Here is a 24,210-nt window from a genome sequence, read left to right as displayed (position 1 = left end):
CATCTTTTCCATTATAAATGTAGGCAAATGCTTCTGTATCAGCACAGCAGTAATGCTTTGTGCAGGTGTAAGCAGCTGTGAAAGGTGCACAAAATTGGGAATGAGTTCAAGGAAACTGGATGAATTGTAGAGGGGATCTAAACCAGTTGAGTAAAGGAAGATCAAAAGCTATGGTCTTTTCTGTACCTCAGAGTATCACTTGTCTAAATATAATTTTTAAAAAAGAGAAATTTGGACTTGTGCTAATTGATGTGAGGTGTGAGCCAGATGCAAACCTGCTTATAGCAAGTAACTTTTTCAAACTGTCAAGGGATTTTCTTACCTTGTCAGATCATCAGAGCTAATGTGGCTTGTGTCTGGGAGCCTACCAGAAACCTTGGGATGTCACCAGACATCAGTAAGGTATCCTAGGGGTGGGGCACACAGAGTGCAATTCACACATGCAATGGGCAAAATACAAGCCTTCAAAAGAGATCAGGCACAAGTGAAAGTAAATACGACTTTTTCATTTAATGGAAAATTCACTAACTTTGTGTCTATTCTCCCATCTTAGAAATCATCCAAGTTCTTTGTACAATAGAGAAACAGGTAAAATAGCACTAACTCCCAGAGAGTCGCGAGAAGTCATGAAAGAGAAGGCACTAGCTTTTCCTATTGCTCTTTTACTCCGGAAGAAGATTGAGACGAACAGGAAGTAGGGAGAGGGGAAGCAGAGGAAAATATTCTGATCCCTATTGTATAGTTTTTACATAGCGCTCTTCCTTCTCCGACTGTGGGTATAGCGTTCCTGCTTTTTCCTCTTTTACATGCAGATTTCTCGCAGGGGTGGTGCTACTATGTCGCGACGGCGACGGCACAGTGACGAGAGCGATGGTAAGTATGGATGGAGTGAGTTCCAGGGTCTGGACTCCGCGTGCCCTGCGCTTGGGGCCGTGTTATCCTTAGGGCTGGGGGAGCGGTAAGTCTCGGCTGAGATAACTCCCCGCGTTGCCTCGCCTTTGGTTCGGGGTGGTGGCGGCTCACACTGTTCCTCTGTCAGGACTTGTAGGGCGTTCTGGTGCAAGGAATCGGCTTACGTAACTGGGGCTAAAGACTGCCCTGAGCCGTTGCTTCGGTCTGCCTCAAATACGGGGAGCGCCTTGGGTGAAAGTAAACTTATATCAGAGCACTCAGCTCTGCATATGTGTAGTCAGCAGGATGTGTTCTCACATCATGTAGAGGCTTTAATGGAAAACGCTCAGAAAACATTGAGTGGAGAATAACTGACTTCAGAAACTGAAACAAGTGCTGTTTCTCTTTATAACATAAATCTGCATGAGTGGAGAGTTGGACAGTTTTGTGACTAGCTTTTTCAGATTTTCATTGCAAAGATAAACTGGTTTTTAATCACACTTTTATTTTTTAATTGCTTTGATGTGCAGTTTTTTCTAAGCTTATAAACCCCCTAAAAATATAAACAAGGATTCTTAATATCTTTTTTTAATGTATGCTGAAGAAGGTGTTATTAAGCAAAATACACAGTAACTGATAACTCTGTAAAGTATGCTTAGTTTATCTCACATATACTGTCTCATACAATAGTAGAAATGCAGAATTATTTCTAAACAAAATTTGAGATAGCTACAATGTTAACTGTTTCTACTTCATGGATTAAGTCATCAGTAACATGGCTATACTTTTGTTTTTCTTGTTTATTGAGTCAATTTTGAATGCTTTGTCAGGACTTAAAGTATGTTGCTGGAATGGTAAAAGTATCTAGAGAGTTCTTTTAGAATAAGCAGGTGTATTGGGTCTGGCTGGGATGGAATTAACTTTCTTCATAGCAGCCTATATGGTGCTGTACTTTCAATTTATGACCAAAGCAGTGTTGATAACACACCAACGTTATTAGCTATTGCTGATCACTTCTTGCAGTGTCAGGGCCTTTTCTTTTTCCCACTTTGCCCCTCCAGTGAGTAGGCTGGGGGGCAGAAAAGATGTTGGGAGGGGACACAGCTGGGACAGCTAACCCAAACTGACCAAAGGGATGTTCTGTACCATATAATGTTATACTCAGCAGTAAAGGTTGGGGGGTAGTCTTTCCAAAGTGGTTGTCAGACTGGATAGGTATTGGTCTGCTGGTGGGAGGCGGTGAGTGACCGCCTTTGTATCACTTATTTTCCTCCTGCCCTGTAGAGAATTGAAGTCAGAGGGTTGATTAGCATTGATAATATGCAGCTGTGGCCTTGCCTCGAAGGCAGTGGGTTGATTGACATGGATGATGTGCAGCTCGTTCCTGCTAAGTAGTTAAATGCCACTGAAGATTGGAGGGGGGGGTTGGATGGAAGAGGAACATTGTGGTCTGACCTCTGGAGGATGGAGAAACAGCATGGACAGTAGAATCTGACTGACAGTAAAAGCCTTGTTGTAGCCTACTGGTTTGTTTGTGCTGCAATGCTGCCCTTCTTCACTCATTAAACTGCTCTTTATCTCAATTAATGAGTTTTCTCACTGTTGCTCTTCCTATTATTTCCTCAATTGTGTTGGGGGTGGGGGGAGTGAGTAAGTGGCTGTGTGCATGCTTGGCTGCTGGCTGGGGTCAACCCACCACAGCAGGCAAATAACATTTAATGTATTGAAACAGGGCAAACTTGCAAAAGGAGGAGAACGTCTGAGCCATCTGAAATTGAAGAGAGACTTGAATCTTTAATATGTAGAGTGGGAGAGAAGGTATAAATACTATTTCCATCTTGTTTTGTGACTTGGGGTCCTTGAATGTAATATGTTGTTTTCTTTGTTTTATATGTTTTAATGTGTTAATAGAACATTAGCGATCCCAAAGAAGAAAATCCATTGGAAACTTCCTAGCTGGAAAATTGTTGGCCTCAGTAAAACTTTTTTTTTTTTTTTTTAAAAAGAAAATTCTTAAGTGCTATTCCTCTGATACCCCTCTGCTAGTTATACTTCAGCATTGTATCATTCCAACTCTGAACTTTATCACTGCTTCCAATTTTTTTGAGGAGTAGAGGGAAGCTAATGAGATACCTACCCAAACAAGCAAACAACAAAAGGTTCCACCAATGTCACAACTGATCTTGGGACTTGGCTGGGTTTGGTGCTTTTAACAAGCATAGAAAAAAGGGTGACAGCAGATATTATGGGTCTTATACATTAATTTAAGCCACGTACAAGCTATGTAGTTGTTTCACTTCCCCTAACGTCATTAATGTAATGTTTAATTTGGTTACTGAGAGACCTCTGAAGCTATGTTAACTCTTCCTAGGAAAACACTAGAGCTCCTTGCTATGGAAAACTCACAATTGAAGCTCCTCTTAGTCATTTTTGCTTCTTATTTCTAGCAAATGAGAAAAATTGTGAATTCCTAATGGAATTTGAACCATTGCTAACAGGAAAAAAATGCAAAGTAATATTTTGTTTTATCCTATTTGCTTGTCTTCTGTTTGTTACTATGGGGATAGTTGATATACCTGATTGATGAGAAGACACCATTTTCTTTCTTAGAGTACTTCCTCTCTGGAGAGCAACTTGGAAGGTCTAGCTGGTGTCTTGGAAGCTGATCTACCAAACTATAAAAGCAAGATATTAAGAATTCTTTGTGCTGTGTACGTATGCAGAAGATTTGGGAGGTGCTCTGTTATCTATGCTAAATAGAAAAGTTTAAGTATTTGAAGCACTTTAAATGGTGTGAACAGCTTTTAGTTCTTGAACACTGTTATTGCTTAAGGTTTGTCTTACTTCAGGCAAAAGAAATTTGAGGAGAAGCTTAGTCTGTTGGCTTAGGCATAAATCAATGAAAATATCCATGTACAGTACTCCTACTTGAAATGTGTGCACGAGGTCATAAGCAAAGTAGATGTCAGAGCTGCTTTCTTGTTGCTATGGGGAATATGCTGGGTAGTATCTTGTTTCTGAATTGAATGGTCACTAAGGAAAACAAAAATCTGTTAAGTGCCAATTGTTATATGTGTATTTCTACTTTTCCTGTTCCCTTTCTTATGGGCTGAGGTGCTCCTTTCTCCATGAACCTACCCTGTATGTAATAGTGGAGAGATGAAGGGACTAGAGGTAGGCTCTGCCCTTGGCTAGCAGCACTTCTTCCTCTCCCTAGCAAAGTCCTGGAACAGAGTTGCTTTGTCTGTTGGGCCGCTGGGGAAGTTTCCCAGGAGAGTATTGTGTGGGGTCTGCAATAGTATACCACATTGGGGGTGGGGGTGTTTCAGTGCCAGCTTGTGCTGTAGCTGTAAGGAAACTTTAAATCCATTTTGTAGCACTGTTCATAAACATAAATCAAACAGTACATGTTTCCAACAACAGCTGAATGCCTTTGAAGGCATGGAATTGGCTCACACATTTACAAAACATTTGAAGAAAATAAGTGGTTACAATAGGATCTAACCTGTCTATTTCTTTAAGACCTTATACTGAAAATTGCTTACTTGAGATACTTACAATCAAATTTAATTTTTAAGTGATGTAAAAAGTTTACATGTCTTGCTGTTCTAACATAATAGAATGGCTGACATGCTACACTGAACAAGTTGTCTTAAATGGTATTGTTCAGTCATATTCCCATAGAGTATATAAAACATTGGAAAATGAGGCAGAATAGTCAGAATGGTTACTAATATATATATATTTAATTAACAGATTTTTGCTTTAAAGTGACTGATATTTTAAAAGTCTGTTAAATTATATATTTGGGCAGCACTTAAAATTATATTACTAGAAGCTTTTGTCAAATGTCATTCCAGTCTTATACCTTATGTCCTTTGCTTCAATAACAGCTTTTGTCCAGATTAAAAGTTTTTGCTGAGTTGGAGACTGCAGCTGAAAATGTCTTAAAGTGTAGTTGCTGTAGGTTTTAGAATTAACTCATAAGCATTTAGGATTATAGTAGAAAATAAAGAGAAAATTTATTGAAATGTAGTTAAAAGTAGTGTATATATTCCTAAAGAATTATAGTCCTAAAAAGGATGTTCTGTAATTTTTTGTCGACAGGACACATCAGGTTAGCAGTTTACCTTGCTTAAACACAAGAGAAGCATAACATATACAAAGCAGATTCAAAGATGCTATGTAAATGCAATGATTGGCATGTGATAAATGAACATCTAACAAAATGCTTGGATTTCTTCATTTAAGCCAGTGCACGTCTATTACCAGAAAAGCTTACCACTTACACAACGTTAGTTGGGTTGCTGAATGCCAGGAACTACAACTTTGGTGGGGAATTTGTAGAAGCCATGATTCGTCAGCTCAAAGAATGTTTGAAAGTCAACATGTATAATGAAGCTGAGTACTTAGTAAGTGGAATCTTTCACATCTCTCTTTCCTCTAGTCTTCCTCTCCTCGTCCTCACCCAATATTACTTGCTCTTTGACATCCAGAGGGGCTGGAGGTTTTCTGTATGCAACATGGTTATCCCAATTCTGGGTTCTTCACACAGTGTGCAAGAGCAGATCCACACACCCAGTGGAGATACTTGTTTATTGCATGTCTGTGCAGAGATGGGTGCTAGGTGGTGAATCCACAAAGCTAGCATGTCTCTTAACACATAGTAAAACTTTTTATACAATTAACATTTAGTCACACTTAATTCTCATTGGTTCTTACAAGCCTTGTCTCCATTTAAAGTTACAGTGGTGTGTTTTTTTACTGTGCATGTTCTGTGGGGAGGGGGCTTTATTAGTAGGGGGCTCTCTTTGCTCGAGGGTGGATCTTTTAGTATGCTACTTAGGATAATTCACACACAGTTCCAGTAATTTTCTGTTTGGTCTCATTAACCTTTTGGTTCTCCTTGAGCTTATCTTGTTATGCCCCAGCTTGACATATTTATGGTGTCCATTCCTTCTCCCAAGGTCTTGTTTTGTTAACTGTAAGGATTTAACTAACATCCTCTTTTTTTCAAATTTTTCTTGTTTTTCACTAATTTACATTTTCCCCCCTCTCTTTTTTTTCTTTTTTTGAGGTAAATCATTCTTAAATCAGCATGGTCTTTTCTGACATCCCCATGTAGTGCTCCATAGACATGCCAGGAGAAAGTGTGTGGGTATTCCTAAGGAGAGGAAAATTTAGGTTATGATTGCAAAACTGATCTCCAAACTGTGTGTGAAATTTCCCACAGTCAAATTAACTCTTGGGAAATCAGAAGTTTTCTTTTTCTTCCTCCCTCCTAGTTTGTTCTACAGGAGAATGTAGAAGGTGAATGAAAGCTGTTGATATGAAAGCTGTGCTCAGAGACAAATACTGATCCTGTTGGGACCCTTTATTTATTTGTTTGGTGGTTGTTTTAAAGACAGCTTATTCCCAAGTGGATAGGTTTTATTGGATGGCTGTAATCAGTTCTGTATGCTCATCCTGCTTGTGAGTAATGAAGACCAAGTGGATAATTTTCAGTGCTGGCTCCTTTTGAAACCACTTCAATTTGATTAGCAGTATACCATTAATTTGGTGCCTTGTTAAAACATGACAGTAGCAGTGGTTTTAAGGGTCTGTCTGTGTGAAACTAGTTCAAGTTATGAATAAGTGACTGTAGAAATGCATTTTGTATGAAAGTCCTGTATGAGCAGCATACTGATTTAACACTGATGTGTACTATTATTCTCTGGATAAACGCAAAAAATAAATTTCCATCTTCAGTCTTGCATACTCTGTGCATGTTACTCTGTGTGTGACACCCCCAGCAGCTCCTCTGTCCCACCCCTTGCCCACTCCCCATGTCTCTCTCTGACTCTCACCCCTGCCCCATGTCATGCTCTCTCACTCACAGGACCCTGCCCTGTGTCTCGTGCATGCTCTTTCCAGCCCCTGCCCTGTGTCTTCTGGCTATTTCTTTCTCTGGCTTGTACCCTGTGTCTCACTCTTGCTTGTTCTTTCTCCAGCTACCACCCTGTAGTGCGCTCTGGCTCATGCCTTGTGCCCCCCTCGTTCTTAGGCTTGCTCGTTCTCTTGCTCCTGCTTTCTCCCGTTTCTTCCCTGTGATGTTATTTTGCTGATTGACTGTATACGAAGTAAAAATGAATTCCAAATCAAATATAAGAATAAATGCGGTTTAGTACATTATAATAAAGGAAAAATAGCATGGAATATGATGAAAGGAAACGGTACTAGTCATGCACAATATGATAAAAGAGCAATAGGAGCGAAGCATCAAATCATTACTGCAAAGCATTACAGACACTAAGAAAAGGATACACCACCAATTACCACCTTAACATCATCCAGGCCCACACTTTGGCTGAGAAGCCCCATTGCAGCTGGCACCAGGAGTCTCTCTGTAATAGGGAAAATTCCTATGCAGTGCATCCACCCATAGGTGCTTGCCCACCTTTATACTTGGTGAAAACCAAAAATAGTTTACATACCTAGTATATGTAAACTTTTACATTTAGGCTGAGTGCAGGTGTGCACTGTCTCATGATTCGTAAAACTTGCACACGCCAGGGGCATTGGCCAGATGCCTGAGCGTGGTGGAGTTACTGTCATGACATAGCTGCACGCAGTATTGATTGTCTGGATCTTCCTGCTCATATCTTGCTTGTTTGGGGGGCTGAGGACAAACACCACCTGCTCATTAAAGTGGTCCCTGAGCTCCCTGTCCAGGTTAAATGATTCATAATTAAAGACAAAGGCTTTTTCATAAGCAGTAATCAATTTAAAAAATTTTAACCACAGATGTGTTCTAACTATTGTGTACTGGATTGCATTCACTATGTCTCACTCAACTTTCTTCAGCAGTCAACTGTTGGTGCCCTCTATTTTGTTCTTTCTTGAGCTCCCACCCTGTTATGCGCTCTAGCTCATGTGTTTTGGCTTGTGCATTCTTGCTGCTGCTTCTCATGTTCCCACCCTGTGACACATTCTATATTGTGCCCTGTGTCTCGCTCTCACTTCTTCAGCTGTCACTGTCCCCCATCCATTTCCACCCCTGCTCTGTTGTGCTCTCTTCCCCCTTTCCCCCTCCCTCTGTGTGTACATCCACCTCACCTCCTTTGAAGTTGAATTAATGCTTGTTTCTTTTTGTGTGGTTGGATGCAAGAGTATTGATTTAAAAATTAATAAAATAACATTTTTGTTGTTCAATAGGTTCGTTTTCTATCTGATCTTGTGAATTGTCATGTAATAGCTGCACCTTCAATGGTAGCCATGTTTGAGAACTTTGTGAGTGTGACACAGGAGGAAGATATACCACAAGTAAGCATAGTAACTGCCATCTCAAGTGTTGTGCTGTTTTTACACAATTTCACTTTATCATGAAGAAAACATTCAGTTAGCATGAATAAAAGGAGTTTGTGAGTTAGACAATACATGCATACAGTGAACTACTTAAGTGTTCTGTAGTGAGGTAACTCAAGTAAATTTCTTTTCCTTTGCTTCTGGCAAGTCTATAATACTCAGTGAGTTTTGCCAAGTTTATTGAACAGTTGTAATATATAGCTGGTTTGCAGAAAGATTCTAAACGTATATTTGTTTTCTTATGTGTGCATGTCATGTTTCAAATAAAATGTAACATCTTTCAGGTAAGAATATATTTTTTCTTTGGCTGCCAATCCAGCTAATACACTGTGACTGTGGACTATGGGAATTGGGTTTAGCTATTTCTTTGCTGATGAGTGCATTGCAGTAGCCTAAATATTTCATAGATCACATTAAGGTCACTGTAACAGTGATGCACCTTATGGGTTGCATAACTACTTTATGGAAGGGTCAGTTATTAAATTGTTCTGCTGATAGCTTAGTTCAACTTCAGTTTCACTTTTTTTTTCTTTGTTAACAGTTTTAAGAGAAATTTGTCAGGAAATTTGGCATTGGTAACTTTGAATGATTTAAGTAAAGAGACTCTAGAAGGGTTTTGTGTAGGTCTCCAAATATATTGTATGTCTAAATGTCTGCCTCTTTAATTATACATTCCTGTTTTCAAACAGCCTCTTGACATGTTTTCAGGAACTTGAACTGTCACATGGTTGTAATCCCAAGTATTGATTGCCGATTTAACTGGAGTTGATCTCTGTATCCCTTTAAATAATAATGCATTTGCTACTCTTTGCATTGAGACAAATTCAATAAGTTTGTCAAAGAAATTCCTTTTTAATTTATTTCCTGTAGGTACGATGTGATTGGTATGTGTTTGCATTTCTGTCATCTTTGCCTTGGGTTGGAAAGGAGTTGTATGAGAAGAAAGATGCTGAAATAGATCGCCTCTTGTCCCACACAGAAAGTTATCTGAAGTAAGCTATAACCAGTAAAAATATATTCTTTCTGGTACCTATTCAAGTATGGATCAAAAGCTTTGATTATTGTTAATTTATAAATACTCTGAATTCTGAGACAAAAACAACTGTGAGGAAAAGACTGAAAAATAAAATAGATGGAGAGGTTTATGAATCTAAATGACTTAAGTATCACTCTCAACTTCTCTGGGTGTTGAAGGTAATATTTTCTTGATGCATATATGTCTACATTGTTATGACTGGGCTGCTGGTCACCTGTGTCTGTGTCTTTTTCTCTAAGTGATTTGAGTTAACATTGCCATTGAGACTAGGTGTCAGTGATAATTTAAATGTTCACAAACGTGCTTTTATATTACTGCAGATCTCATCAGCTTAATAGACCAAATAGTAGTACATTCACAATAAGAAAACATTGCTTTCTTAGATCAGCTTTTTAAGTGTTAGATTTTTTTCCTATATAAACAGGCGTCGCCAGAAAATTCATGTGCCCATGTTACAAGTTTGGATTGCTGATAAACCACATCCACAAGAAGAGGCAAGTAGGCTTTATTTATTTTGTACTGTATAAAAGATGCTTTAAAATAATTATTTAGCTGAAGCGTTCTTCGGAAATTTTAAAATAAAGGTGATTTAAGAAGAAATTTAATTCTTTCTGAATCACCCTCCCATGTGTCTTTATTCCAAATGGATTCTAGGTAAGAAGTTCTCTTAAGTCTTGGGCTAAAACTTAGAGCTGCATTGGGTGAGTGGGAGAGCATTTTGTTGTTTGGTGACAGTCCCCTTTAGGAAATGCTGCTAAACAAGGAATTGTCACTGAATATAATGTTCTTGGGAAATGGGGTTACAAGGCTCTGTACTGAAAGTACCTTTTGGAGAAGGAAGATGTAATTTACCCATTAAAATGTTTCCCTTCTGCAAAAAGAAAACCTTTAGAGTGTTCTTCCTGTGGTACCTTTGCTTTTTACAGCTCTAGAAAGTGCTAGACAAATACAGGCAAATGTTATGCAGCACTAATTGCACCCTCTTTCATAATTAAACCAAAAGTATTAGAGGGGAGAGGTGGCTGATATGGGTTTTTTTTTCTTTTTATTGAGCTTTTTACTTTTTCCTCCACTGGACTCACTCCCGTATAATATCAATGTCTGCGTTGTACTGAGGAGCCCAATACTGGACACAGCACTTCAGATGTGGCCTTAAAAGTACTGAATAGAGGGGAAGGATCACTTCCTTTGACTTGCTGGCTATGCTCTTGCTGATAAAGCCCAGAATGCGGATGGCTTGCTTTGCTGCAAGGGCACACTGCTGGCTCACGTTTAACTCGTTTACCAGGACCCCCAAGTCCTTTTCTGCAAAGCTGCTTTCTGGTTAGTCAGCCCCCAGCATATACTGATGTATGGGGTTGTTCCTCCCCAGGTGTAGGGTTTGGTGTTTGCCTTTGTTGAACTGCATGAGGTTCCTGTGAGCACATTTCTCCAGCCTGTCTATGTCCCTCTGAACATCAGCCCTGCTCTCTTTGTACTTACTGCTCCCCCCAATTTGGTATCTCTTAGACTGTATTTAAATCTTTAATTGTAGTATTGAAATAATGTGGGTCTTTTTGTAGGTGGAATGAATGTTGACTGAATTAATATTGATGGAATGAATTTGTGTATCACACTTGGACTCCTGGACTGCACTCTGGTGTTTATTTTATTAGTAAAATGGCAGATGCCTTTAATGTGTGAAATTAGGAGCAAGATTGCTGTTCAGAGTTGTTGTCTCTTGGTTTACTGAATCATTAGATGGCTTCTAATAAGCAATTTAAATAGGTGCTTGTTTGGTTTTTTTCTGAATGCAATAAGGAATTTACCTAAATGTTTGCTAGTCCATACATCGCAGGGAGCTACAAGTTCAGTTATAAAATTCAGCATATCTGATATTTTGTGTCTTTTCCTTCAGTACTTGGACTGTCTTTGGGCCCAGATTCAGAAGTTGAAAAAAGACCATTGGCAAGAAAGACATATTCTGAGGCCTTATCTTGCCTTTGACAGTATTCTTTGTGAAGCATTGCAGCATAACCTGCCTCCATTCACTCCTCCGCCTCACACGGAAGATTCGGTGTACCCAGTGCCAAGGGTTATTTTTCGGATGTTTGACTACGCAGATGACCCAGAGGTATGTATTTTCTAGGGTGGAACTGAATGTGCAATGGGGTGGTGGTTGCGAGGCAGTGCTGGCCAGGATGCAGTATCACCTTTCCCAGAATGGTTATCAGTGTGAAAGTCAGCAGTAATTACACTTTGATACTGCTGGGGAGATTAACTAGATGACAGAGCTAATACTGACAGGCAGATTATTGAAGTTTAAAATTTAATAAGTGATTTTCAGATGTTTTCATTAAGGATATGTCTTGAATGGATTCTCTGATGTCTAATAATATAAATGTGTTCAGGTAGTAGCCTCTCCTGTGAGGATGGTGGTTTGGGTTTCATCAGCCTAGCTGCACATAGGAACTTTATACATTGAAGATTATCCTCTACCCATCTGTTCAAATTGATTAATATAGAACATGGAACATAGTGGTTGACCTGGGTTAGATCAAAAGTCCATCTGGCCAAGTTTCTGTGTCCAGCAGTGGCTAAGAGCAGATGTTTTGACAAGAGAACTTATGCATAGAGGAAGAAAAGAAAATGCTTTCCCCGAGTGCTTTTTCACCTGTTAGCTTCATTTGATGGCCCTCAAATCTTGCATTGAAAGAGACAACAAACATTTGTTCTCTCCAACCTCTCTAGGCAATTCATCATTTATAAAATCTCTAGCATATCCTGATTCAACTGTGTCTTTTCTAGGTTGAATGATAGTAGCCTGTCTAATTGTACCTTATACAGAAGCTGTTCTATACCCTAGGTCATCACCATCAACTTTTTCTGAAACTTTTCCAGTTCTGCTACATCCTGTTGGGGGAGGGGAGAGTGGCAAGTATGAGTACAACTGCATATGGAATGGAAGATGTGGATGCACCATGAACCTATACGATGGCATAATGTTCGGTGGTGTTCCCTATTCCTTTTCTGCTAAGTCCAGTCTGTTATTGCATACTGAGATAAGGTTTGTATAGAACTATGTTACAACCAAGTTTGCATTCCTGAACAGTAGAGGGTAGTTCAGTGTTCACCACTTTATATGTGAAGCTGGTCTATTTTTTCCCATCTGTAGGGAGAAGTCAACCAGTCATTTTATGCTTATCTTCTACTTTAACACCCAGACACCAAGTTTCTCAAGATGTTTTTTTTTATCTGCAGTTTTCTGTTAATGGTCCATGTTGTTACCAAGTTATTTAAAAGTAGCATCTGCAAGCTTTTTCGTATCCAACGCCTGCTCCCTTTCCAAATAATTTGTGGATCTGCTGAACAGCACAGGTCCCTGGATAGATTTCTGTGGGATTCTGCTGGTGACCCTCCTCTGCTGTGAGAACTGATTACTTATCTTTTAACCAGTTATTTTTCTGTGTAAGGACTTCCCCTCTTGTACTGTGGTTGCTTAGTTTACATGAAAGCCTTTTGAAGATCTAGCTAGGCTGTCAGCCATGTTTCTCACACACACGATTGTTGACTTTGTTAGAGAACTCCAATAAGTTTGAGAGGCCTGACTTTACAAAAGCTGTGCTGCTGCTTCTCCAAACAGCATTTATGCTTCTGCTTCTGAATGCTATTATTTTCTATTAGTTTTCAATAATTTTCCCAATATGGAAGTCAGCCTTGTTGGTTTACAATTTCCTGGAAGACCTTTGCAATTGATATAATCTTAGTTGATTTTGAATGAGAGGATATGCATCTCAATTAATAGCTCAGCTATTTCATTCTCAAGTTCCTTGAACTCTTCAGTGGGTAATCACTTGTTGGCACGTGTTGCAAAATGAGTGGTTTATGTCAGGTCGCTTAAAGAATCACCACTAAGGGTTTGAGTGAAATAGGTTTAATATGAATTTGTGGAAATGCAACTACACAAGATTTGATGGCAAGGTTCACTCTATTATTTATTATGTGGACTAAATGCACAGAGATAAATCAAATTGAAATTGAGTCAGAACAGAGTTGGAAATAGCTTATAGAGATCAAATGCGTAAGAGAGTAAAGGAGATCCTTCTGTTGAGTCACGAGGTTTAGAGTGGACCCCCTTGCTTTCTAAATTTTCATAAAGTTTAGGTGCAGCTAGATCCAGTCTTAGTTTCAGACTCGGTCAATGGTTTATGTCTAATGGGAGAGATATAGAGAGTGGGATAAAGAGTAAGGGAGACCCTTCTACTGAGTCATGAGGTTCAGGGTACACCCCCTTGCTTTCTAAACTCTCAGAGTTTATGTGCGGCTAGGTCTACTCCTAGTCTCAGACTTGGACAATGGATTAGATCTAGAGAAATATAAAGAGTAAGGGGAATTCTACTGTTGAGTCACGAGGTCCAGAATAGACCTCCTTGCTTTCTTAGACTCTTACGGAGTTTAGGTACAGCTAAGTCCAATCAGTCTCAGACTTGGACAATGGCTTGTATCTAAAGGGTAAGGGGGGAGAGAGAGAGGATTTGTTCACAATTCAGGATTATCCATAGGATTTTGGCAACAAAACAAATCAATGGAATTTGTTCAAATTACTAGAATAACTTAACCAGTTCAAGATTGTAATACTTATTTTGACAAAGGTATACCTGTTAAAAGTTCCCCTTGTGTTCAGTGAAATACACCTTTTGCATTCCTCAATGGGTGAAGTGTTGAGCCTTGAGGAGCAGGGGTATCAGCCCAGGCCCTGTTGTCAGCTTTCAGCGACAGTCCCCCTAGTATCGCAAACTTGGTAGTTCACAAGCTCTGAGCAGCGTCCTGCTCAGAGAGATGCTGGCTGCAGCCTGCTGTGGTCCAGGAGAGCTCAAAAGGGTCTCACTTTAGGACTGCTGTGAGACGATTGGTTTTAGTCATCAGTAAATTTCCATTCTCGCTGCAACCTGAGTTGGTAATATTTCAAAAATTCCAAGATCAATGCTGTCATTCCACTTGGGTTACCACTTGGACTACGATCCAGGCAAGAGTGTTCTGTGGTTGTCAGGGAATAACTGATTGTCTCCATTCTCATTCCCTGCTCCAGCCAGTCAACGGGAGTTTCAGTAGACGGTGTCTGGGGTGCTTAACCGCCCAACTCATTACTCAAGCTGCCAAGTCCTAATCGGTATCTCCTGGGGTTGTAGAACAGCCCAGACTAAGGGGGAGAAGTGCGCCACCACAATCCACCCCGTTACTAAAGTCAATCTATCTCTCATAGAGTGGTAGTGTGGTCGCCTCTTGCCTCTATGCTTATAAACAGAGTGATGTTATATTCCAATTATGATTAGAGGGAAGCTGCCTTTTGTTAAATGTGATTCTTAAGCAGTGTTATATATGCAAGGTTTTTGTAAATGGTGTTATCTGCTTAGCTGTCCTCCATACCTTAACATATAAAATAATGTTTAACACTAACCATAACACAACAGAGATTAATAAAATTATGATGGGATGTAGTATTTGATTCAGGTTTCCTATTGCTGTTGATGACTATCTGAATAAGGTATCCCACCAGTGATGTTCTCTGTCTTTCTTCACTCTTTCTAGGACATGGTGAATCTTCTCTGTATCATGATGGATGGTAATTAGTATTTTGCCCATTGTCTTGGGTTTGCTTTAGCAATTGAGTTAGGTCATTGTGTTGGAGCATTTTCTTACCAATGTAATGTTCATTCCAATGGAGGTAGGTAGTAACTTTTGATAAGGTGTGTAGTCTGATTGTAACAATTGATAGGTTGTGCCAGGAGCTGAATAGTTAAAGTCACATCTTATAATTTTGGTAAAATTACAAATACAGATATTTGAGTGATTTTGTGTCTCCACAGTGGTGTTGTCTGTAAGTATAAAATCACAAAGGGTTCTCATACAAGCACATCCATTTCCAACACGTACAAATACAGTTTCAGGGGTTTCATCAGGATGTATTTCAAAATGACAAACATTTTGTTCAGTGTCAAGACAAATGTCTTGGGCCTTAATAGTGTGTGTTTCACAAATAAATCCTTGTTCTTGTACAACACGCATCAACATCATCATCTAAACACAACTTCAGCTTTCAGGATTCCTTTTGCTAGCTTCTTGTACTAATAGTGTTTAGCATATCTGATTTCCTTTTTGCAAGTCTCTCTCAGTAAATAGTATGCATTTGCTGCATGGTAACTTTAAATAGTCTCTGTGCCACCCTCAAAAATGGAACTTATTAGCTGCCACTTTTAGCTTCTATTCATAACACCCTTTTTGAAGCTAAGTATGTAAAATGAAAAAAATGCAGTAGTGTGTTTTTATAGCCTATGTTGCTGTCACGGTCAGTTATGTAGTCAAATACTATATCTTTTCCCTGTTTAGGCCTGGAATTTCAATCCATTAGTGTTCAGTTACTTATTTACATGTTTAGCTAGTTGATCTGATTTGTATCTGTGCTGCCTTTAACATGCAACATCACTCCTCTAACAGTATGGCCTTTACTCGCTCCTGCAGGCTTTATACCTTGATGGTTTTTCAGTTATATAGTGAGATTGCCCTTGCCTAGTCAAAATTTCCACCTTTCTGTGAACAGAGCTGTTACCATAGCCACAATGGAAAGAGCAAATAGATACAGTAATCTCAGTGCCATTTAGTTGTATTTTCTGGAACATTGATACATAACTGTGAGCACATTACAAAGAATTAACAATATGCTTATGAAATCATTCTATCCTACTTTTTAGGATGCTTCTGGAACTTCCTTTTGGGTTTTTGGAAGATAACTATTTCATTGGCTATGAGAATTATCTTTTGCAAGTATTGCACTTGCTATAAATGTAGATTTGTGATGCTTTGGGGTCTAGTTTTGCAAGGCTATAAAGGATAATAAGGTACTGGTATGCAATCGAGTTCTTGCATCAGCTGATGCATAGTAACAGACAATGAATATACAATGAAGAGACACTGTAGAATAATTATGAAGTAAAGCATGTTTGTTAAGCTAGCTATTAAACTATGCTTTTATAACCAGCATAAAGATAGAACATCAAGATTATTAAAGGTGCAGTGTTTTCAGTTTGCAACTAGAGCAGGCTGTATTGTCAGTTCCCAGATCACTCTGATCTTCTGTGGTGTAACTGGAAAAGATGAAGTGTGTATTAATATACTCCTGATGTATAATGATTTTATGTAACCTGAAAAAACAAAAGATGCAAAATGTCAACCCTTTAGCATGGTCCCAGCTGCCTAAATATAGAAGTACTTACACAGCAGAGAGGAAACAGTCTAGGAGGTTCCTGGAGTGTGGGGAAGAAAACTTCCTGACACAGCTGGCCAGTGAGCCAACCAGGGGAGATGCCCCACTGGACCTGCTGTTTACAAACAGGGAAGGACTGGTGGGTGATGTGGCCAGAGGCCATCTTGGGTATAGCGATCACGTGATGATAAAGTTTTAGATTCTCTGAGAAGTAAGGAGTGGGGTCAGCAAAACTGCTACCTTGGACTTCCAGAGGGCAGACTTTGGCCTGTTTAGGAGCCTGGTTGGCAGAGTCCCTTGGGAGGCAGGGCAAGGAAGGCTGGGCATTCTTCAAGAAGGAAGTCTTAAAGGCACAGGAGCGGGCATCCCCATGTGCTGAAAGATGAGCCAGCAGGGAAGAAGACTGGCCTGGCTGAACAGAGAGCTTTGGCTGGAATTCAGGGAAAAAAAGGAGAGTTTACTACTTTTGGAAGAAGGGGCAGGCGACTCAGGAGGACTATAAGGATGTCGCAAGGTTATGCAGGGCGAAGATTATAGAGGCAAAAGCCCAGCTAGAACTCAGGCCGGCCACTGCTGTAAAAGATAACAGAAAATGTTTTTACAAATACATTAGAAACAAAAGGAGGGCCAAGGAGAATCTGCATCCTTTATTTGATGGGGGGGGGAACAACATTGCCACAAAGGATGAGGAAAAGGCTGAGGTACTTAACACTTTCTTTGCCTCAGTTTTTAATAGCAAGACCAGTTACCCTCAGGGTACTCAGCCACCTGAGTTGGAAGACAGGGACGAGGAGCAGAATGAAGTCCTCACAGTCCAGGAGGAAACAGTTAGTAACCTGCTGCTCCACTTGGACATGCACAAGTCTATGGGGACGGATGAGATCCAACTGAGGGTACTGAGGAAGCTGGCAGAAGAGCTCCCCAAGCCACTCTCCATCATTTATCAACAGTCCTGTGTGGCGTATGAAGTCACATACTCCAGTTGTGGTGCAACCAGCGACACTTTATTGTACAGAGAAGCTCATATTTATATCTCTGAGTCCAGATACAAATTCCAGCTGTATGTACCACTGGGCTCAGGGCAGAAACCATTCATGCAGTTACATAGCTATATATCACTACAAGCATGCAGACACCTAATTGCTACTAGATAACCATGTTTGTTTCTTACTTTCCTTCACAATATCCAGCTGTTCTCTCATCTCCTGCCAGATCAGACATTCTCCATCCTCCTCTCATATATCTATCTTAAGACATTCTCTGTCCTCCTCTCCCACAGTCTTGGCTAACAGGGGAGGTCCCATTTGACTGGAGGTTAGCCAATGTGATGCCCATCTACAAGAAGGGCAAGAAGGAGGATGGGGAACTACAGGCCTGTCAGCCTGACATCAGTGCCAGGGAAGGTTATGGAGCAGATCATCCTGAGTGCCATCACATGGCACATGCAGGACAACAGGGGGATCAGGCCCAGCCATCATAGGTTTATGAAAGTCACGTCCTGCTTGACTAACCTGATCTCCTTTTATGACAAGATGACCTGATAAGTGGATGAGGGAAAGGCTTTGGATGTTGTCTACCTGGACTTCAGTAAAGCTTTTGACACTGTCTCCCACAGCATTCTCCTGGACAAACTGGCTGCTCATGGCTTGGATGAGTGTGCTCTACACTGGGTAAAAAGCTGGCTGGATGGCCAAGCCCAAAGAGTGGTTGTGAATGGAGTCAAATCCAGCTGGTGGCTGATCACAAGTGGTGTTCCCCAGGGCTCGGTGTTGGGGCCAGTCCTGTTTAATATCTTTATCAATGATCTGGATTATTGATAAAGCAACTACCAGTTAGCAACTACTATGGCTGCTGCTGGGAATGAGCAAGGAGAAGACCTGAAAGAGTTGGGATGAACTGACATCAGCAAACCATGAGGTCCTAGTGATTTCTCAGCTGATGCTCATAGGAAATGACTTGTGCTGGTGACAATTTTTGCACGATCCTGCATGTGTTCCATGTTGTACCAAATTCTGATGTTAACCTAGGCCAAAAATTTAGAAGTAGCCTAGTGTTTTGTGCAGGTACTGGAAGAGCATAGATCAAAAAGGAAATACTCTATGAAACTAAGATAATTTCTATAAATTGGCTTCATTTGATATCAGGATTAAATATTGTAGTCAGCCAAACTGTCTTGGGTACTGCCCTCTGGGGTTGGTACAGGAGATGCCACTCTCACTGTACTTTACAGCATTATTACTTAGACCTGAAGCCCCAAAATAGCCAAATGTGAACTAAAATAAGGACTAATTAGACTGGAGTGGCTGGCTAGGGACATTGAAAGTATTTGGTGCCACAAAACACTCAAATGAGGAAGGCACAGAAAGCACCTTCTTTTTCCCAGTGCAGTACAAAATCCCAGTAACCCAGCTGCTTGTCCAGGAATAACAAGTTTCTACTATCGCTTAGGACTTAAGAGTCACACAATGTGTCTAAAAATATTTGATAGTCACTGTAAATCTGTAAATCTCACTGTAAATAGTAGTCTAGGTCATACAAGGACATTTGTGCAGGAGCGGTCTGCAAACTAGGACCATGCGCGGCAATCAGTTAGCTGAGGGAAATTTGCTCGAGCTTGTCTAGACAACAATTAACATGATGAGGCATGTTTGCAGAGCACAGGGGAGTGGGAGACGGATGGCGCCAAGGAAAGGTAACACCTTGCTGTTAATTGATGGTAGTTAACCACCAATCAGGGATTGCCTAGTATGCAATGCTTAGCTTCAAGAACCAATCTGTTTAAAACGCGCAGCTTCTGAAAGTGTATAAAAACTCGTGCTTCTGTACAATAAATTGACATTTGCTTGCATCAAGCTGCGTCCCGTCTCTTCATTCGCCGCAAATTGGTGACCCCGGCGTGATGCGTTTAAGGATCTGACGTGAAGGGCTCTCGAATCGCCTGTCTGAGCGACATGCAGCGAATCCCACAGAACTTTGAATGATCTGCTGAAAGGAAGCAGGAGCCGGCCAGAAATCCCTCCGGAGCTGAGAGGTGAGCTGTGGGAAATCCGTAATGGGGAATCAGGCTTCGTCCCCAGAAAGAGACGTATATGGACTCATGAAGGGTCTTCTAGTCAGATCAGGGAGTCCGTGCCTCAGTTTCCTCAAATGGTGACCCCTGTGGTGGTGTCCCGAAGCCTTGGAAGAATAAGGACGGAAAAAAGACAGCTCGTGGAAGAGGGCTGCGTTCCGGAGGAGACGGCTTGGCTGAACGATCATCTTGCTGTCTGGACCAGGCGGACAACCTAAACCCCGAGGATAACACCTGTATTCATCGAGACAGGTGAGCAGCCAAGAAACTTTAGAGCCTTTGAAAGAATGAAAGTGTGTACATACGGCAGCCAATTGTATGATGCTGCCGCGGAGGGGAACTCCGTGTCGGGAATGCATTTAGCACCTTGGTGGCAAATTCTGACTACTCTTTGCCAAGTGTGGACTAATTCTACTAACGGTGCTAAACCAGAGGAAGCTGTAAATTCCACCGACAGCGCGACTCTTCTCAAGACACAGTCAATGATGGCGATTCTGTCCACACCTCCTCTGCCCCCAAAGCTTCTGTCACTGACTTCAGCGACCCTCACAACACAGGACCAAGCACGGGAACAGGACAACTCAGACAATGATTTTATTGACACTAATAAACCTGTTGATCCAGGTCCTATAGATTGGGAAAAGGAGCTAGACCTTTCCCCCACCCCCTTGTCTCTCCTGATGCATTGATTGTATTTTTGAGGAGGGTGAAAGGGAGTCTGAGGGATTGGTGACAGGAATGCAAGTGGGAAACACTTCAGTGATGGGTTTTGGGAGTCGCTATGGCATGTTCAGTATTTTGTCAGATCAGCCTCGAGAGTGACAGCCTGTGCAATACGAGGCTGTTAAAGAGTTAAGCAAAGCCGTGCGGGAAGGGAGGATTCATAACAGAGAGAACAACTAGGTATTGTGAAGGAGAACAGGAAAGATAAACATGGTTATCTAGTGTTTAATAGGTGTCTGCGTGCTTGTAGTGATATATAGCTACGTAAGTACATGAATGATTCCTGCCCTGAGCCTGGTGGAGCATACAGCTGCGGTTTGTGTCCGGGCTCAGAGATGTAAATAGGGGCTTCTCTGTTACGGTAAAAGTGTTTCTCTTTGCATAAAAAGAGAGGGAATGAAGGGAACGACCCCAGAGGTATGTTCAGAGAAGGCATGCTATGTTTCGAACTTTTTGACTGAACCAGTTCTTGTTTGGTGTGCCCTTCCACCTATGTATAATGTTAATCCAAAAGAAGATGATATTGAATGTCGATAATTGTCTTTCTGTAGATGCTAGTGTAGTAGGAGGCTATGATGGGAACGTATTGCAGCGGTTCTTCTCTTATCCGGAGTAACAGCAGGGAAAGCATTAAAGAGTTAAATCACCTTGTTTGGTAGGCAGTTAAGAATGTGAGTCAAAATTGCCACTGCTTTTTGTTGTTGGTTCAAGGACATGGCTGTGAGGATTTTGATGGTATGTGCTGCGTGGATTTTAGGCGCCCCGTTGCAGCAACATGTTATCAAAATCTGAGAAAATGTCAGCCTTTTTGGCATCCATTCACTCAATTGGCAGTATTGTTTGTTTGCTATTACCTTGGTTGCTGTCATGTTTGCAAGGGCCCTGCAGAACATGGCAAACCTGGTACTAGCTGTGCAAAAACAAAAAAGGGGAAATTGTAAAATTGTATGGAACAGAGACAGTGGGTTATTTTGACACTGATAATATGTCTCAGTTTATTTGTTCTATTACTTATACATTGTTTTTACTTGTTCGGTTTCAAAGGTTCTTTTTGTGCAACAGGAAGGGGGAGATGCAGGAGCGGTCTGCAAACTAGGACCATGCGCGGCAATCAGTTAGCTGAGGGGAATGTGCTCGAGCTTGTCTAGACAACAATTAACATGATGAGGCATGTTTACAGAGCACAGGGGAGTGGGAGACGGATGGCACCAAGGAAAGGTAACACCTTGCTGTTAATTGATGGTAGTTAACCACCAATCAGGGATTGCCTAGTATGCAATGCTTAGCTTCAAGAACCAATCTGTTTAAAACGTGCACCTTCTGAAAGTGTATAAAAACTCGTGCTTCTGTACAATAAATTGACATTTGCTTGCATCAAGCTGCGTCCCGTCTCTTCATTCGCCGCACATTTGAAAATAAAATTCAAGAGAAGCAAAAGGCAGATGCAACTGTCCGAATCCAGCAGCATCTGTTAAAAGAACAGCGACAAGTATCTCTTCTCAATGACAGCTGGCTGTTTCCATGCACTTCTCCACACAAGATACGAGGTCCTAAATGACTACTTACTAGTAAAATCTGAAAGTAACTAACAACCTACAATAAACTTGAGTATGAATTTGACTGTTCCTATTGCTACCCAATAATGTAACAGGAACCAAGATTCAAAAGACAGAGTGAAAGAAGCTCACATTGGAACAAAAACTTACAAGAAAAACCTTGAATGGTGCAAATGCACATGAACTTCTTTAAAGACTTCACTGAATTCTCAAGCTCTAAAAGCCTTTAGAAAAACATACAAAAAATTGTGTTGACTTTAGTGTCCTAGTACTAGAGATGGCAACACATGTAGATATGCCTCCTGACTCTTTATTCAGCCCCTCCAAGAACCAATTGTGTGTCAGTCTGATATGTGACAGCCTGTGGGTTACTTAAGTGTCAAATATATGTATAAAAAAAACCCCAAAATCCAAATTACTCTTTTGTGCTGTCTTGCCAATCTTGCCTTAGTTTCATCCAGTTCTTTGTGAATCTTCAGTACATGCTTGTTCATTTTACGAATAGTGGAATGTAAGATTTCCTAGACGTAGAACCTAGGAAAGATGCAGAACCCAAAACAGTAAATCGCACACTGCTCCAAGACAGAAAATGTGCAGATCTGCTATAACTCTCAATTCTTCTTATTCAAATCATCAGAAACAGGGCGACTTTGTATTGCTACAGAGCAAGTTAGATAGAAAAGTGCACAACATTGATCTGGGGGAGATTTACAACATTTCATTGCCATTACCTAGGACATCTACTGGAGCGAGCAAACATTCAATATTAAGAAAGCATATCACTCACTTCTTACCTGTACTTTGCACTGAATTACCAAACCAGCACTTTATTTCAGAATCATTCTGCAACGCTACTAGCATCAAAATGCCAGGTCTGAGCATTTTTCCCACTCTCAGTAAACAATATATCGGAGGGTGATGCAGGATACATAGAATCATAGAATCGTTTAGGTTGGAAAAGACCTTTAAGATCATCAAGTCCAACCGCTAACCCAGGACCGCCAAGTCCACCACTAAACCATGTCCCTAAGCACCACATCTACACATCTACACATCTTTTAAATACCTCCAGGGATGGTGACTCCACCACTTCCCTGGGCAGCCTGTTCCAATGCTTGGTAAACAATTTCAGTAAAGCAATTTTTCCTAATGTCTAATCTAAACCTCCCCTGGCGCAACTTGAGTCCATTTCCTCCTGTCCTATCACTTGTTACCTGGGAGAAGAGACTCTGTCTACAACATCCTTTCAGGTGGTTGTAGAGAGCAATAAGTTCCCCCCTCAGCCTCCTTTTCTCCAGACTAAACAACGCACCTATATGCCCTAGGTGCAAGCCAAGACTCCACCAGGCTAGCAGCTATACAACAGGGTTGATGGTTCTTGTCCAGAAATGGTCCTAGAGCTTCTCCTTCCACTTTGGCAAACTTACAGGCTACTTGCATGAATATTGCTAGCATAGCTTTTTGCAGGACATAGAAATGTACGCTGCAGCTCAGAGGAAAATCCTAAAGCTTGTGTTTTAGGGAAGCAACACAATTTTATGTAGAGTTTAAAGCAAAATAATAAAGGAAACACTACAATTATTCTAAATTTTAAAAAAATGGATTCTAATCATTTAAAATAAAAAGTCAGATAAAAAGCAACTCAAGACAGAAATTCCATACTTGTTACCTAGTAAAATCATGTGCAAGTTCTGAAGAGAAGATCCAGTTTGCTACTGCAGCGCAATCAACAATCTGTGTTCGAATCATCTTATCCACAAGAACAGCAATCATCTACATTTTGGGAAAGACAAGATGGTCATTCCTACTACAAGAAATGTTCAAGTTTACCTGCTGCAACATGGAATCTGTGAAATTACTGTGGGCTAAGGTACAACTAGTGCTGGGTTGTATGAAAAGTTATTAGAGTCAAGTTTGGTTTTATGCAACTTTGCAAATACATTAGTCAAATTAACGAGTGATTTCAAACACTTTAGGAAGCTAGTATTGCTTAAATTAGACATCTCATTTGCTGAACCTAAAAATGCTCAAACTAGGGGAGCTGTATCAATCATGCCAAGTATGCATTCACATTTTGACAAGTCATCTTTATTCTTCATATATGATGACTTCACTTTTCATTCAAGTGAGTACTTCTGCTATTCCCAAGAGCAAAAATACAAAAACTGAATTTTGAAACAAGGCATCAGAGAAGCAAGTCCCAATAGTCAACATTGGAGTATCCAACCAGAAGACATGTTCCTGTTACATAACCATAAGGTAACAGCAACTGCTAGCCTACTCTCCTTGGACTTTGATAGTCCCCAACCACAACCATGTGCTCTTTCCTGCAGGAACTCTTCATTTTAGA

At 40.6% G+C, this 24,210-nt stretch overlaps 1 protein-coding gene and 1 long non-coding RNA gene across 2 annotated transcripts; one reads left to right on the top strand and one right to left on the bottom strand.

The window, feature by feature from the left end:
* Positions 1-694: 694 nt before the first annotated feature.
* Positions 695-15,298, top strand: LOC121080464 (nuclear cap-binding protein subunit 1-like). The gene is made up of 8 exons (XM_040578490.1): positions 695-873; positions 2,624-2,709; positions 3,502-3,602; positions 5,147-5,303; positions 8,086-8,193; positions 9,106-9,227; positions 9,696-9,765; positions 11,169-15,298. The coding sequence occupies exons 1-8, from the start codon at positions 807-809 to the stop codon at positions 11,397-11,399; spliced, it is 942 nt and encodes a 313-aa protein (XP_040434424.1). The 5' UTR covers positions 695-806; the 3' UTR covers positions 11,400-15,298.
* A 6,852-nt stretch (positions 15,299-22,150) lies between these two features.
* Positions 22,151-23,914, bottom strand: LOC121080476. Its single transcript, XR_005825377.1, has 2 exons — positions 23,530-23,914; positions 22,151-22,394 (listed from the first exon to the last, which is right to left on the bottom strand). It is a non-coding gene; the product is annotated as an uncharacterized LOC121080476 (long non-coding RNA).
* Positions 23,915-24,210: the final 296 nt, after the last annotated feature.

This window comes from Falco naumanni, chromosome W (assembly GCF_017639655.2).
Source record: "Falco naumanni isolate bFalNau1 chromosome W, bFalNau1.pat, whole genome shotgun sequence".
Classification (NCBI taxonomy): Eukaryota; Metazoa; Chordata; class Aves; order Falconiformes; family Falconidae; genus Falco; species Falco naumanni.
The sequence above is the reverse complement of the archived record's forward strand: the minus strand, read 5'-3'. Positions and strand labels throughout refer to the sequence as shown.